The sequence below is a fragment of the Pipistrellus hanaki genome, assembly GCF_964339955.1.
Source record: "Pipistrellus hanaki genome assembly, chromosome: 5".
Taxonomy (NCBI): Eukaryota; Metazoa; Chordata; class Mammalia; order Chiroptera; family Vespertilionidae; genus Pipistrellus; species Pipistrellus hanaki.
The window spans coordinates 88,726,252-88,740,102 of record NC_140507.1 but is presented as its reverse complement, the minus strand read 5'-3'; the positions used below and the strand labels follow the sequence as shown (position 1 = coordinate 88,740,102).

Sequence of the window (13,851 nt, the reverse complement as noted above, 5' to 3'; positions counted from 1 at the left end):
CCAAATCTTAGCTATGGTAAATTGTGCTGCTATGAACATAGGGGTGCATATATCCTTTCTGATTAGTGTTTCTGATTTCTTGGGATCTATTCCTAGAAGTGGGATTACTGGGTCAAATGGCAGTTCCATTTTTAGTTTTTTGAGGAAACTCCATACTGTTCTCCACAGTGGCTGCACCAGTCTGCATTCCCACCAGCAGTGCATGAGGGCTCCTTTTTCTCCGAATCCTCGCCAGCATTTGTGGTTTGTTCATTTGCTTATGATAGCCATTCTGACAGGTGTGAGATGGTACCGCATTGTCATTTTGATTTGCATCTCTCAGATGATTAGTGACTTTGAGCATGTTTTCATGTCTCTTGGCTTTCTGAATGTCCTCTTTCAAAAAGTATCTAGCCAAAATCGGTTTGGCTCAGTGGATAGAGCGTCAGCCTGTGGACTGAAAGGTCCCAGGTTCGATTCTGGTCAAGGGCATGTACCTTGGTTGCGGGCACATCCCCAGTGGGAGGTGTGCAAGAGGCAGCTGATCGATGATTCTCTCTCATCGATGTTTCTAACTCTCTATCCCTCTCTCTTCCTCTCTGTAAAAACTCAATAAAATATATTTAAAATTTTTTTTTAAAAAGTATCTATTTAGGTCCATTGTCCATTTTTTTAATTGGGTTGTTTATCTTCCTTTTGTTAAGTTGTATGAGTTCCCTGTAAATGTTGGAGATTAAACCCTTATCAGAGATAAAAATATTTTTAATTGAGTTTAGAGAAGAAGGAAGAGGGAGAGAGAAAAGCATCAATGATGAGAGAGAATTACTGATTGGCTGTCTCATACATGCCCCACATTGAAGATTGAGCCCTCAACTCAGGCATGTGCCTTCACCAGGAATCGACCTGTGACCTTCTGGTTCATAGGTCGATGCTCAACCACTAAGCCACGCCAGCTGGGCTGGATAAACATTCTTGAACAAAATTTGTGTGGACATGTGACTAGGGGAGGGTGACTTTTCCAGCTAAGCTGTTTAAACGTTTTGGGTTTGGGGCAATGGAAATACATTATCTGTTCAAAACAAAAGATTCAGTGGTTTGGACCTGGAGAGAGAACTAGGTTCAAATCTTGGCCCTTGACATGTACCTTGGTTGTGGGCACATCCCCAGTAGGGGGTGTGCAGGAGGCAGCTGGTTGATGTTTCTCTCTCATTGACATTTCTATCTCTCTATCTCCCTTCTTCTCTGTAAAAAAATCAATAAAATATATTAAAAAAAAGAAGAAGAAGAAGAAGAAGAAGAAGAAGAAGAAGAAGAAGAAGAAAAGAAAAAAGCCAAAACTAGTTTAGCTCAGTGGATAGAGCGTAGGCCTGCGAACTGAAGGGTCCCGGGTTCGATTCTGGTCAAGGACATGTACCTTGGTTGTGGGCACATCTCCAGCAGGGGATGTGCAGGAGGCAGCTGGTCGATATTTCTCTCTCATCAACTTTTCTAGCTCTCTATCCCTCTTCCTTCCTCTCTGTAAAAAATCAATAAAATATTTAAAAAAATAAATAAGTAAAGATTTATCCCAAGAAATCAGAAACACCAATCGGAAAGGACATATGCACCCCTATGTTCATAGCAGCATAATTTTAAATAGCTAAGATTTGGAAACAGCCTAAGTGCCCCTCAGCAGATAAGTGGATTAGAAAACTGCCCTGACCAGTTTGGCTCAGTGGATAGAGCGTTGGCCTTCAGACTGAAGGGTCCCAGGTTCCATTCCGGTCAAGGGCATGTACCTCTACCTCGTCGCGGGCACCTCACCAGTAGAGGGTGTGCAGGAGGCGGTTGATCGATGTTTCTAGCTCTCTATCCTTCTCCCTTCCTCTCTGTAAAAAATAAATAAAATATATATTTTTTTAAAAATTGTAGTACATCTACACAATGGAATACTACACTGCAGTAAAAAAGGAGAAACTCTTACCATTTGCAACAGCATGGATGGAACTGGAGAGCATCATACTAAATGTTCTCCATGTATGATGCTCTCCAGTTCCATGGATGGAACTGGAGAGCATCATACATGTGCAAAATAAGCCAGTCAGAAAATGATAAATATCATATGATCTCACTCATTTGTGGAATATAATGAACAATATAAACTGATGAACAAAAATAGAGCCAAAGGGAAAAAATATTCTAGGATATAATAGAAGAAATCCTGTTATTTGCAGATTTTTAATATTTCCTACAACTTTTGTGATATATTAGTACAGTTTTGGCAATATTATTATACTTAAAATCCTTTTATTCTTGAAATATTAATGTTTATTGATGTAATATTATATGTAAGATTTAAAAAAATAAAGATTTAATTTAAAAAACAAAACAAACAAACAAAAAAAAACAAATCTTGGCCCTTGAAAGCTGTGCAACTTTGGCGAAGTGTCTGAACATCTCAGATTCCCTAGTTCAAAAGGGAAAGGCGTGTTCTCCTATCCAAGGCGAATTTGAGGAGGTGAGATGGAGCATGTGATGCTGGATGCTATAAAGGTGAGTGCTGTAAAGTGCACTTAGACTTGTTTTTCTCTCCTTGGTGAGTTTGCCCTGGGAGCAAAGGCTCACATACGCTCCCAGACTGGGGAGACTTCGCGGTGCAGATAGGGAGGGCGTCTCTGTAGCAGCCACTTTGTTCCCTTCTGAATCCTCAACCCAGAAGCTGAGTCATCTCTGCCCAAGCCTCTGAGGCTCCTGCCCTGGGGCTGACCCCGTGACCTGAATGTGACCAAAGGCTGGCCGAGAAGGTCATGATCAGCTGACGGTGTGGTGGGGCCAGTCCGTAGACAGGCACAGAGGCCTCTCTTGGGGTGTCCACATACTTAGCCCCAATGTCACTGGGCTCTTCTGGGAAGAATCAGGCACGCACGCCCCAGGCTATAGTGCATTTTCAGGCTCCTCCCCAGTCTGGGTCGCCCATTCCTTACTCTCTTGGTCTGGATGATCTTGGTCCCCTCAGCCTCTGGCCCCTGCCCCAGGAAGCCTTGCCTGAGAGGATTGGCCCCTTCTCTGAGCTCTTACAGCTCCTGTGCTTCTCCCAGGATAGCACTGATCACCCAGTATTCAAGTTAAATGGTTAAAAGAATCATATTAGGTTAAAAGTTACAAACTTTCGCTGAAACCGGTTTAGCTTAGTGGATAGAGTGTCAGCCTGTGAACTGAAGGGTCCCAGGTTCGATTCCGGTCAAGGGCATGTACCTTGGTTGTGGGCACATCCACAGTGGGTGGTGTGCAGGAGGCAGCTGATCGATGACTCTCTCTCATTGATGTTTCTAACTCTCTATCCCTCTCTCTTCCTCTCTGTAAAAAAAATCAATACAATATATTTATATAAAAAATAAAATAAAAGTTACAAACTTCCAGTTATAAAATAAACTAGACGCTGGTGCAGGAATTTGTGCACTGGTGGGGTTCCTAGGCCTGGCCAGTGATGAGGGCAGTCTCACCCAGTCCCTGTTGGGGCCTCTAGTGTACATATGTCTCTGTGTGTTGTAATACATCTCTACAGGTATATGAATTATATATTTCTATACATACATGTATTCTGTTTCTGTGTGTGTTATATATTCATCTACGTATAAATGTATATATTATACATGTCTCTCTCAATAAATGTTTTATATATCATTATATTTTGTTGTGTATGTTACAGATGCATACTAGTATATGCCGATACATGTTTCATTTTCCAGATAGAGAGACTGAGAGAATAATAAAGCGACTAGAACAGTCAACAATTAGTGAATTTCCACGAAGAGTATACAAGTGGTCTTTACACTCTTGTTGCAAAATTTCTGTAAGTTGAAATTATTGCAAAATTTAAAATTACTCACACAAAAGGAAAGAAATCACAGAGTTACGTGTTCTGTCTTCCTCCCCAGGGCAAACTTTCCCACAAAGAAAGTGTAAGGGCTTTCCAAGCCCCTACAAAATGTTTGAGGCTTGAAAACAATGCATATCATCTCACAAATTGGGAAATAACAAATAGTCTGCATTATTAAAGTTAATAAATGTTTAATTAAATGTCTACAAAATGTCACTGGAGCCCTGGCCTGTGTTGCTCAGTTGTTAGAGCGACGCCCCATGTACCAAAGTGTGGAGGGTTCCATTCCTGGCTAAGGGCTCTTACCTGGGTTGTAGGTTCGCTCCCCACCCTGAGGGAGGAACCAGTTGATGTAGCTATCTCCCATGGTTGCTCCCCGCCCCCCTCCCTATCTCCCTCCCTTCCACTCTCTGAAGAAGCAATGGAAAAAATATCCTCAGGTGAGAATTGAAGAAAAAAAAAGTCACGACATCAATCTCACTGAACTCTATGTAGATAGGGCCCTGGACTCCCCAGTTCTTGAGGACAGGACTGTGTCTACCTGCCGATGGCTGTACCCCTAGTGTATGGTACACGGCAGATGTATAGGTAACATTTTCAGAATGAACTAAGTGAGTGTGCTGGGCTGACCCCCAGGGCTGGGATCTCCAAGAGGAAAATGGCAGGAGGATATCCTGATCTGCACTGAGTGCCTGATGAAATAGAGACATTCACTCCAGTGTTTGCAGGGTGTGTGTCAAGAGTGCAAATGAAGGTCTATGTCTAACTATTTGGAGTTCTACATTACGCTAGCTGTGATAAGCTGCTCACTCATGATTCATGCCAACTGGTATCCACATTCTTCTGTAGCTCTGGCCATTGGGATGTTAGCTAATGTGAGGCAAGCAGAGGTTGAATACATCTTGTTTTTTGGGTCTCATCCTATTGGAACTACCGTCACCATGGGAGAAACTCAGGTGATCCTGCTGGAGAGGCTAATCACCAGACACTAAGTGTCCACCTTGGAATATCTACTCCAAGTCAAGTTCCAGGTGACTGTAGTTGCATGAGTAGAGCTTCTGCTGAAGACTCAAAGGCCTTGGGTTCGATTCAGGTCAAGGGCATGTACCTTGGTTAAAGGGACATCCCCAGTAGAGAGTGTGCAGGAGGCAGCTGATGTTTTCTCTCATTGATGTTTCTAACTATCCCTCTCCCTTCCTCTCTGTAAAAAAATGAATAAAAGATATTTTAAAAATGAATCATGAAAAGGCCATCAGGTTGGGAAAGTAACTGATCATTTATCTCAGCGCAGGGAGCCAGGGGTGAAAGAACACACCCGGGATGGAAATGTCACCCACTCAGACGGAGGAAGAGCACACCCTGGGATAGCAGTGTCACCCACTCAGACGGAGCATGGGCTTCGGCGTGGACAGGCTGGCTGCCAGGCAGATGGTGACCATCCAGGTCTATTCCTGGTGGAGATTTTCCTCCCTGCCCTTCCCATCTGCCTGGCATGGCCGCCGAGATCTGCGATCCTGACATCTGGGCAGGCCCCTGTGAGTGCAGACCTGCACATCAGGCCCCAGGCATGCAGTTTCGGATTACAGAGCTGACCTGGCTCTGGGCCCTGCTGAGTCAACGCTGTGCTTGCCAGAGCTTGGAACTAACCTGCCCCGGGTTCTTCCTGGCAGATGGACTTTCTGTGCCAGCTCTTTCCTGACGGGTAGAGGGGAGTTGGTAGGGGATGGAGGGCAGGGGGGGAGAGGGTGTTAGTGAAAGTTTGCTGAATAAATGTTTGCCCATGGAATTGCAGCCGCTCTCAGCTCTCCCTTTGTCCCAGCCTTGCTCATTCCCCAGTCTCAGAGTATCAGGGTCTCTCCACCACCAACCTGGGAGCTCCATTTAGGAGAGTAGATGACTGCCCAATGAATGAATGAATGGATGAATGAATGAATGAATGAATGGGTTGGCCTTCCTTCCAAGTATCCCCTCTTTCTGTTCCGAGGTTTCTGCTTTGATGCAGGCAAGACTCAGACACTGCAGACCCTGAGGGTAGAGAGTGTGGGAAGAGAGACCCTGAGTTGGAGACTTAACGGGACAGACACTGGCCCTGCCAACAGGGCACGAGGTCGAGGGGAAGGGTGATGATGAGGGACTTTAAAAAACCCACAGACACCTCTGCTATGACGAATCCTGGAGCGGGAAGGAGCGTGGGAGCTTGCAGACGTCTGGGTGGTAGTGTGGGGGAGAGGGGACAGCCTGGTCTTGGGAAGCTCTCCTAATATCCCGGGCTCCCCGCCGGTCCTGCGGGACTCAGCGCACAGGGCCTTTCACACGCCTCCTCCAGCGTTTGACTTGAGGAGGGCACGAGGAATGCCAGCCGCCCGGTCTTCGGGTACAGTGGCCGGCGGGGGGGCGAGGGGGTGACTCGGAATTTCGGAGCAGGAAAGAGGATTACGGTAAGGGGGACAGTCACGTCTCTCACGGTCTGCAGAGAAGCCTCGTCAGAGCCAGGCGGGGAGGAGCCTGAGTTTTGCAATCTTAGGGCGCCCTGCACCCCGCACACTAACCACACGGCTGGGAATGCACAGAACCCCACCCCGATGGCTCACCCCGCCCCCGGCACGTGCGCTCCGCCTGGGAGCCGCCCCGCCCCCTCTCGCACCCGCCCTATAAAAAGGGGAACACGCCGAGCGAAGGGCGGGAGGCTCGGACCCGATCCTTGATCATCGGGGCTTCTGCAGCCACGCAAGCCTCCGCCGGGGTCGGCGCGTGTTTGGAACCCCCGTCCGTCCGCGGAGAGCCCTGCCTGCGCCCCGCGTGCCGCGCCCCCTGTCTGCGCCCCGCGTGCCGCGCCCCCCTGTCTGCAAGCCGCGCCCAGCCGCCGGGGAAGATGCGCTGCGCGCCCGCGACCGGGGCCGCCCTGGTGCTGTGCGCCGCCGCCGGGCTGCTGAGTGCTCAGGGCCGCCCCGCGCCCTCCGAGCCGCCGCCCCGCTACGCGTCTTGGGACGAGGTGAACGTGCTGGCCCACGGGCTCCTGCAGCTCGGCCACGGGCTGCGCGAGCACGCGGAGCGCACCCGCGGGCAGCTGGGCGCGCTGGAGCGGCGTCTGAGCGCGTGCGGCGCCGCCTGCGGGGACCCCGGCACCGCCGCCTCCGCCCCGCACGGCCCCGCAGGTCCCGGCTCCCCGGGCGAGGCCGTCCCCGAGACCCTCCGCAGCCTGCAGGTACGTGCTCCCCAGGGGCTGCCCGCACGTGCAGGTCTGCAGGTCTGGGAGGGTGTGGACGGAAGCGGTGCGCTTCCAGGGCTCCTGCCCGGGAGCCCAAGGATGGAGCGCTGGGAGGACAGAGGAGCGGGTGAATGGAGAGGCAGAAGGCCAGGCCCTCACCAGGCTTTTCACTCTCTCTCCAGACCCAGCTCAAGGCTCAGAACAGCAGGATCGAGCTGCTCTTCCAAAAGGTGGCCAAGCAGCAGCGCCACCTGGAGAAGCAGCACCTGAGGATCCAGAACCTGCAGAGCCAGGTAGGTACCTGATTGCTCGCACCGCGAGGGCGGGGAGGTCCAAGCTGATCCCGTGAGTCTGGGTGTGAGGCAGGCATAGCTGACATTCTCTCCCCGTCCTCGCCCAGGTGGGCCTCCTGGCCCCCACGCACCTGGGCCGCGCCAAGCCTGCCCGGAGGAAGAGGCTGCCCAAGATGCCCCAGCCTGCTGGCTCTGCTCACAACGCAACCCACCCACACAGTGAGTGTCCAGCCCGCGGCCGTCCTCTGGCAGCTCCCGCCTCCGCACGCAGACACGTGCACCTGCCGTTCCTGCACCCCTCCTGGTCATGTCCACCTTCCTGGAGGAGAGAGGTCTTGGCCCTGGGTCCCTCCGGGCCCTGGTGAAGGGCTAATGGGGCACCTTCTCCAGCTCTGCCCCTGACTGCCCCACCCTTCTTCCCATGGGCCAGGGGGTTTTCCCCAAAGCCTTGCTGGCTATTAATAGAGCAAGGATTGGGAAAGAGGGTCCAAGTCCAAAAGGAACTTGAGCTGCAGGAGTGTGGGGAAGGGGGTGGTGCAGTGCAGGGACACCTCCAGGTAGGCTGGAACTTTCTAGGAGGGCACCGTGGTGGACAAGGGGGTGCCAGCTGGGGAGTCTGGAGTCCTTGTTGGCGGAACAGCAAACCCCTGCCTGTGAGAAGGGTTCTAAGATTGGGAATGTGGATCTAGGAGGTAGAGCAAGGGCAGGGGGCCTATCTCCCCAGCCAGACACATCCACTCTTGCATCTCTGACAAACCCAGGGCTGCGGGTCTGAGCACCTGGTCCCTGCCCCCATTCTTGGCCCCAAAGTACCTGATTACCCCCATTTCCCATTCCCCTGCTTCCACAGAGAGCTGGCCGTTGCCACCATCTGCAGTTCTGTTTGAATGTATGCCTGAAATTGCCCAAATTCCCCACCACATGTCTGTGTGTGTCAACACAGGCTCTCAGCTTCCTGTCTCTGCCCCACCTCAAGTTCATGGCCCCAGAGCCAGCCAACTTCCCTCTAGTCCTCCTACCCCATCACCCGGCCTGGCATCTGTGCTGCCTATTGCCAACTGGGTGAAAGTTCAGATTCTCCCCCTTCACACCCTCAGACTGATTGCTGGCTTCCAGCCCTCTCTGAGGGCTTCCCCCCTCCCGCCCCTGCCACACACACACACACACACACACACACACACACACACACGGCTCCCCGCCCCCACTCCTATCAGAAAGGCTCCAGTACACCCTCCCCAGCTTCTGTCCTGGGATGAGGGGCTTCTGGGATGGACCAGTAGGTATAGGTCCAGGCTGAGGGATGTGGAGGGGATTGGAGGGGGGAACTCATGGGTTTGGGAACTCCCAGGCTCCAGCTCAGTCCTGCCAAGTAGGGGAAAGTTCAGAGCTGGAGAGAGAAACAGCCGGTGCTAATGGAAGCCACATTGGTGGTTTGGCCAGGTGCCTGTCCTGATTGGAAGAAAGGAAAGTAGGGGAAAGGGGAGCTGCCCCAGGGGCCAGAAAGTGTCTGCAGTCACTCTGGGCTGGCCCCACCCTGGCAACAATAGGACACATTCACCCCTTGTCCTGGGCCTTCACTCCCCCTTTCCCTCCAGCGACCTTTCCCCTACTTTCTTTGCTGGGCTGGGGGCGGGACTTCCCACCAACAGAGGCCATCCCTCCTTCCTCACTTCCTCCCTCCCCTTCTCACTCTCTGCCTTCCTGCCTCCCTCCCTCACTCCCTCCCTCCCTTTCTTCCTCTCTCCCTCTCTCACTACTCAGTCATTCAACTCCCCCTCTGGGACCCTTGGCCGGGTCCCTGTCCCAGCAAGTCCCATCCAGACCTGATCCGAATCCCCGCTAGACAAAGCAAAGCCTGTCCAGCTCAGCTCAGCTTTTGCCTCCTCTGCCCAGCCCCCAATTCAGCTCCTGCAAATATTCGTTATCAATCATTCAGTCATTGTGTCTTTATTAAACACCTGCTGTGGACTAGGAGCACCTGGCACTGGTGCCAGCCTGGGCCAAGAACGTTCTCTATCCCTGGCCTCATGGAGGCCTCATTCAGGGGATGGAGTTGGGGAGAGGACACCAGATGACCCCAGTATTTCGAGTGGGAAGTCCTTGATGCTCCTTTCTGGGAGTCTGGTCTGGTCTGGGGGGTCAGAGATTTCTTCCAGAACCTGGAACCCTTACATAAAAAGGCATGAGGGAAGAGCACGCTAGGCAGAGGGACCCTGTGGCAGGAAGGTGTGTGGGACTGGAAGGCTGTGTGGCCAGAAGGTGGGCTTGCAGTGTGGGAAGAGGGAGGGTGGGGGCAGCGGCCAGTCCTGGAGCATCTTGTGGTCAGTGTTAAGGAAGGTCAGAGGGAGCCATGGAAGACTTTAGGAAGTGAAGGGGAGGGTGTCCTGAACTAGGGATTGTCCTCTAATATCCCTGTTGCCCACTGCCCAGATTCTACACACACCTGTTTCCTGGGACCCACAGGACTGCTCTCTGATTCAGTCTCCCTGTCCCTCTCCTTGCCCTCTAGGGCTGCCCAGGGACTGCCAAGAGCTGTTTGAAGAAGGAGAACGGCAAAGCGGACTTTTCCAGATCCAGCCTCAGGGGTCCCTGCCTTTCCTGGTTAACTGCAAGATGACCTCAGGTAGGATGAGTTAGCCCACTAGGGAACTGTTGTCATTCTGTCAAATGCAGCCCACCTCCCACTCCCTCTTCCCCTGCTGAGTCCTGGGGACAAAGACCTGGGCTGAGCCTCCCTCCTGCTGCCAGTCCACAGTATTCCTTCTTTGACCACCTTCCTCCAGTCCCCCTGGGATGAATGAGGGGAGCATTGCTGTCCCTGGGTTTGGAGGGGGCTTGGGGGTTTGGAGCCAGATGGAGTTGGAGTCCCCTGTGCGGAGGGTGAGTAGTGACCTTGTACCTGTCTGGGCAGATGGAGGCTGGACCGTAATTCAGAGGCGCCAGGATGGCTCCGTGGACTTCAATCAGCCCTGGGAAGCCTATAAGACTGGCTTTGGAGACCCCCAAGGTGGGTGTTCCCAGAAGCCAGAGGCACAGGGAGAGGAGGAGCGGTGGCGGCGGGTCTCTGTCTCACTGATGACGGTTCCCACTGCAGGAGAGTTCTGGCTGGGCCTAGAGAAGATGCACCTGATCCTGGGGGACCACGGCAGCCACCTGGCTGTGCAGCTGCAGGACTGGGAAGGCAATGCCAAGTCCCTGCAGTTCCCCGTCCGCCTGGGTGGTGAGGACACAGCCTACAGTCTGCAGCTAACAGCACCCACGGCCAGCGAGCTGGGTGCCACCACTACGACACCCAGCAGCCTCTCCCTTCCCTTCTCCACTTGGGACCAGGCTCACGACCTCCAGGGGGACAAGAACTGTGCGAAGAGCCTCTCTGGTGAGTCAGCTCTGTCCCTCCTGGTCCTGCCTGCCGGGCCTCCTCTCCCTGCCTTTCTGCTTCCCTGCCCTGCCTTCAGCACAATTCCATCCGCTGTGTGACTTAACCTCTCCCATCTACAGTTGCCCCACTTTTAAAATTATTATGAATATTCAATGAGATGACATTGTGGCAAAGCCACCAAGATAAACTCACTTCATAAAAATGAAATCTAAGGCAGAGTCCAGGCCTTGTGAAGTGAAACATATCAAACTCCCTTTCGGTGAGTTGCAAAATGTGTGGCTCAGTGGGTTGGAGTGGCATCCCATGCACTGAAAGGTTGTGGGTTTGATTCCCAGTCAGGGCACCTACCCAGGTTGTAGGATCAGTCCCTGGTTGGGTTGAATAAGGGAGGCAACCCATCCATGTTCCTTTCTCTGAAATCAATAAAAACATATCCTCAGGTGAAGATTTAAAAATGATAAAAAGCCTGGCAAGTGTTGCTCAGGGGTTGAGCATTGACCCATGGACCAAGTCAGGGCACATGCCCAAGTTGTGGGCTTGATCTTGGGGGTATGCAAGTGTCAGTCAATCGATGTCTCTCCCATCGATGTTTCTCTCCCTCTTCTTTCTTCTCTCTCTAAAAAAAAAAAAAAAAAAAATCAATTAAAAAACATTTAAAAGGGTGACTTTAAAAAGAATACATCATCAAGTGATGGAATACTGGTAATATTTTGTTCTTCCAATATAATAGGAATTGATGAGGCAGATGCCAAGTGTAGAAAGTCTTTAATGAATGTCAGGGGCAGGGAAGTAACTTGCCACGGTCATAGATGTAAAGGCTACGGTTATTGGGTTGGAGTCCCAGAGTCCCTGAGGCTCCTCTCTTACAACCTGAGGTTCTTCGGGACCCAATTTGACAACCGCTGCCAACGCCCTCCCATCTAGAGTGTGCCAGTCCAGTGCCTAGCCTCACGGCTATCCCCGCCCCGGTGGGCAGGCCCCGCCTAACCGTGTCCCCTTTTGTTCCGACAGGAGGCTGGTGGTTTGGTAACTGCAGCCACTCGAACCTCAATGGCCAGTACTTCCACTCCATTCCTCGGCAGCGGCAGCAGCGTAAGAAGGGCATCTTCTGGAAGACGTGGCGGGGCCGCTACTACCCGCTGCAGGCCACCACCATGCTGGTCCAGCCCCGAGCGGATGAAGCAGCCTCTTAGCCTCCTCGCTGGGGCCTGGTCCCAGGCTCCTAGAGGACAGTGACTATGACTCTGGCCCAGCACGTGGCCGCACTCTGCCTGGGCAGGGGCTCTGGGCAGGGGCCATTGGAGCGATGTGGACAGAGAAGCAGCCTGTGAGTGAAGAGGCCCCCTTTCTCGGTAGGGTGGCTACAGGTGACATACCCTCTGAGGACAGAACACAGGGTGCAGACCACAGACGTGTGGGACCAACAGACATTGAGGCCTGTTCCTTGCCTACCCAGGGAATGGGAGGTGCAAAGGGACCACTCAGGGGCAACCAGGAGCCTCAATGGTAGATTCAGTCATGTTGACTGGCCAGGGGACGAGGGCACCCTCGCGGTGCTGTTTTATGTGGGTGCTGTGGGACAGGCCCATGCCGTTGGTGTCTGGGCGGAACCCACAGAATTCTTGAAATAAATGCAGCTTCAGAAATTTCATTCTTATTTGACCTTAAGTTTGTTAAAAGTGGACAGTTTCAAAATCCAGGTAAACATGCTCTCAAGGTGGAGGTGAACACTCGCTGGCCTGTTAAGGACAAAACTCCCTATCACCTCTGACAACTGATTTAATTTCCTTCATTTATTATTTTATGATGTGTATGTTATTTTTATTTTCAAAATTAGAAAGCAAAGCCACCATTCATTCCTTCTGGAAGCAGGTAATAGAGAAAATTAGAACACCCTTCTGATCATATTTATAAATGTGAATCACCATTAATTTCTCAGTGTCCCACCAACTGATAAAAACATTTTTTTATTTTTTTTAAATATATTTTTATTGATTTTTTACAGAGAGGAAGGGAGAGAGATAGAGAGCTAGAAATGTCGATGAGAGAGAAACATCAACCAGCCGCCCCCTGCACACCCCCCACCGGGGATGTGCCCACAACCAATGTACATGCCCTTGACCGGAATCGAACCCGGGACCCTTCAGTCTGCAGACCGACGCTCCACCACTGAGCCAAACCGGCTTCGGCTGATAAAAACATTTTTTTAAAAGTAAAAAGAAACAGGTGAAATATATTTTACAAATATATTTTATTGAATCCAATATATCAAAAGTATTTCTATTTCAATATGTGATCAACATAAAAGTTATTAATGAAATACTTGACATTGCTTTTTTATACTAAACTAGAGGCCCAATGCATGAAATTCGTGCAAGAGGCTCGGCCCTCACAGCCCTGGCTTCATCCAGAAGATCATCTGGAAGGACCTCTGGAAGGTCGTTCGGCTGTCCGGTCTAATTAGCATATTCTTTTATTCTTATAGATATTTGGAATCTGGTATATATTTTACATTTATGGCACATCTGAATTTGGACCAACCATATTTTAAGGACTCAACAATCACAGAGGCCAATGGCCACCATATTTGGACAGCACAGCTCTAATGTGTACATTAATTCAGTGTTTGGGGTAAATTCATATTTTTTTGGTCATGTCTGTATGTTTTCCTTTAAGTTGGCTTTAAAAGATGCATATATAAATTCAACTAGTATTGACCAAGCACCTGCTACATGCTAAAACCCTGTACTAAGTGCTTGGGATACTGTAGTGAAAGAAGAGTCCCTGCTAGTACCAAGCCCATCCCATTACAGACCTATAACTGATGGTCCAAACTGAGATGCTTTTTGAAAGTGAAAGGGAGTATGCTGTTAATAATTAAGCCAAATGACAAACAAAGCAGCTCACTCCCAGGCATATCAGGATATATTGACTCCATTTTTATTTATTTTTAAACAATTGTTTAGCTAGCTGGCATGGCTCAGTAGTTGAGGTCAATCTATGAACCAGAAGGTCAGTAGTTGAGGTCAACCTATGACCAGGAGGTCACTGATTCCAGTCTAGGGCACATGCCGGGGTTGCGAGCTCAATCCCCAATGCGGGGGGAGGGGAAGGAGGGGAGAGGAGGAGGGGG

The 13,851-nt window shown here is 50.9% G+C and overlaps 1 protein-coding gene across 1 annotated transcript; it reads left to right on the top strand.

The window, feature by feature from the left end:
• The first annotated feature begins 6,485 nt into the window (after nt 1-6,485).
• On the top strand, nt 6,486-12,688 carry ANGPTL4 (angiopoietin like 4). Its single transcript, XM_084884837.1, has 7 exons — nt 6,486-7,043; nt 7,229-7,339; nt 7,447-7,558; nt 9,849-9,962; nt 10,251-10,346; nt 10,434-10,715; nt 11,730-12,688. The coding sequence occupies exons 1-7, from the start codon at nt 6,711-6,713 to the stop codon at nt 11,909-11,911; spliced, it is 1,230 nt and encodes a 409-aa protein (XP_084740963.1). The 5' UTR covers nt 6,486-6,710; the 3' UTR covers nt 11,912-12,688.
• Nucleotides 12,689-13,851: the final 1,163 nt, after the last annotated feature.

Coding starts and splice junctions, on each gene's coding strand:
- ANGPTL4 (XM_084884837.1), top strand. CDS start 6,711: ATGCGCTGCGCGCCCGCGACCGGGGCCGCCCTGGTGCTGTGCGCCGCC. Junction 7,044..7,228: donor AGACCCTCCGCAGCCTGCAG/GTACGTGCTCCC, acceptor CTCTCTCTCCAG/ACCCAGCTCAAGGCTCAGAA. Junction 10,716..11,729: donor CTGTGCGAAGAGCCTCTCTG/GTGAGTCAGCTC, acceptor TTGTTCCGACAG/GAGGCTGGTGGTTTGGTAAC.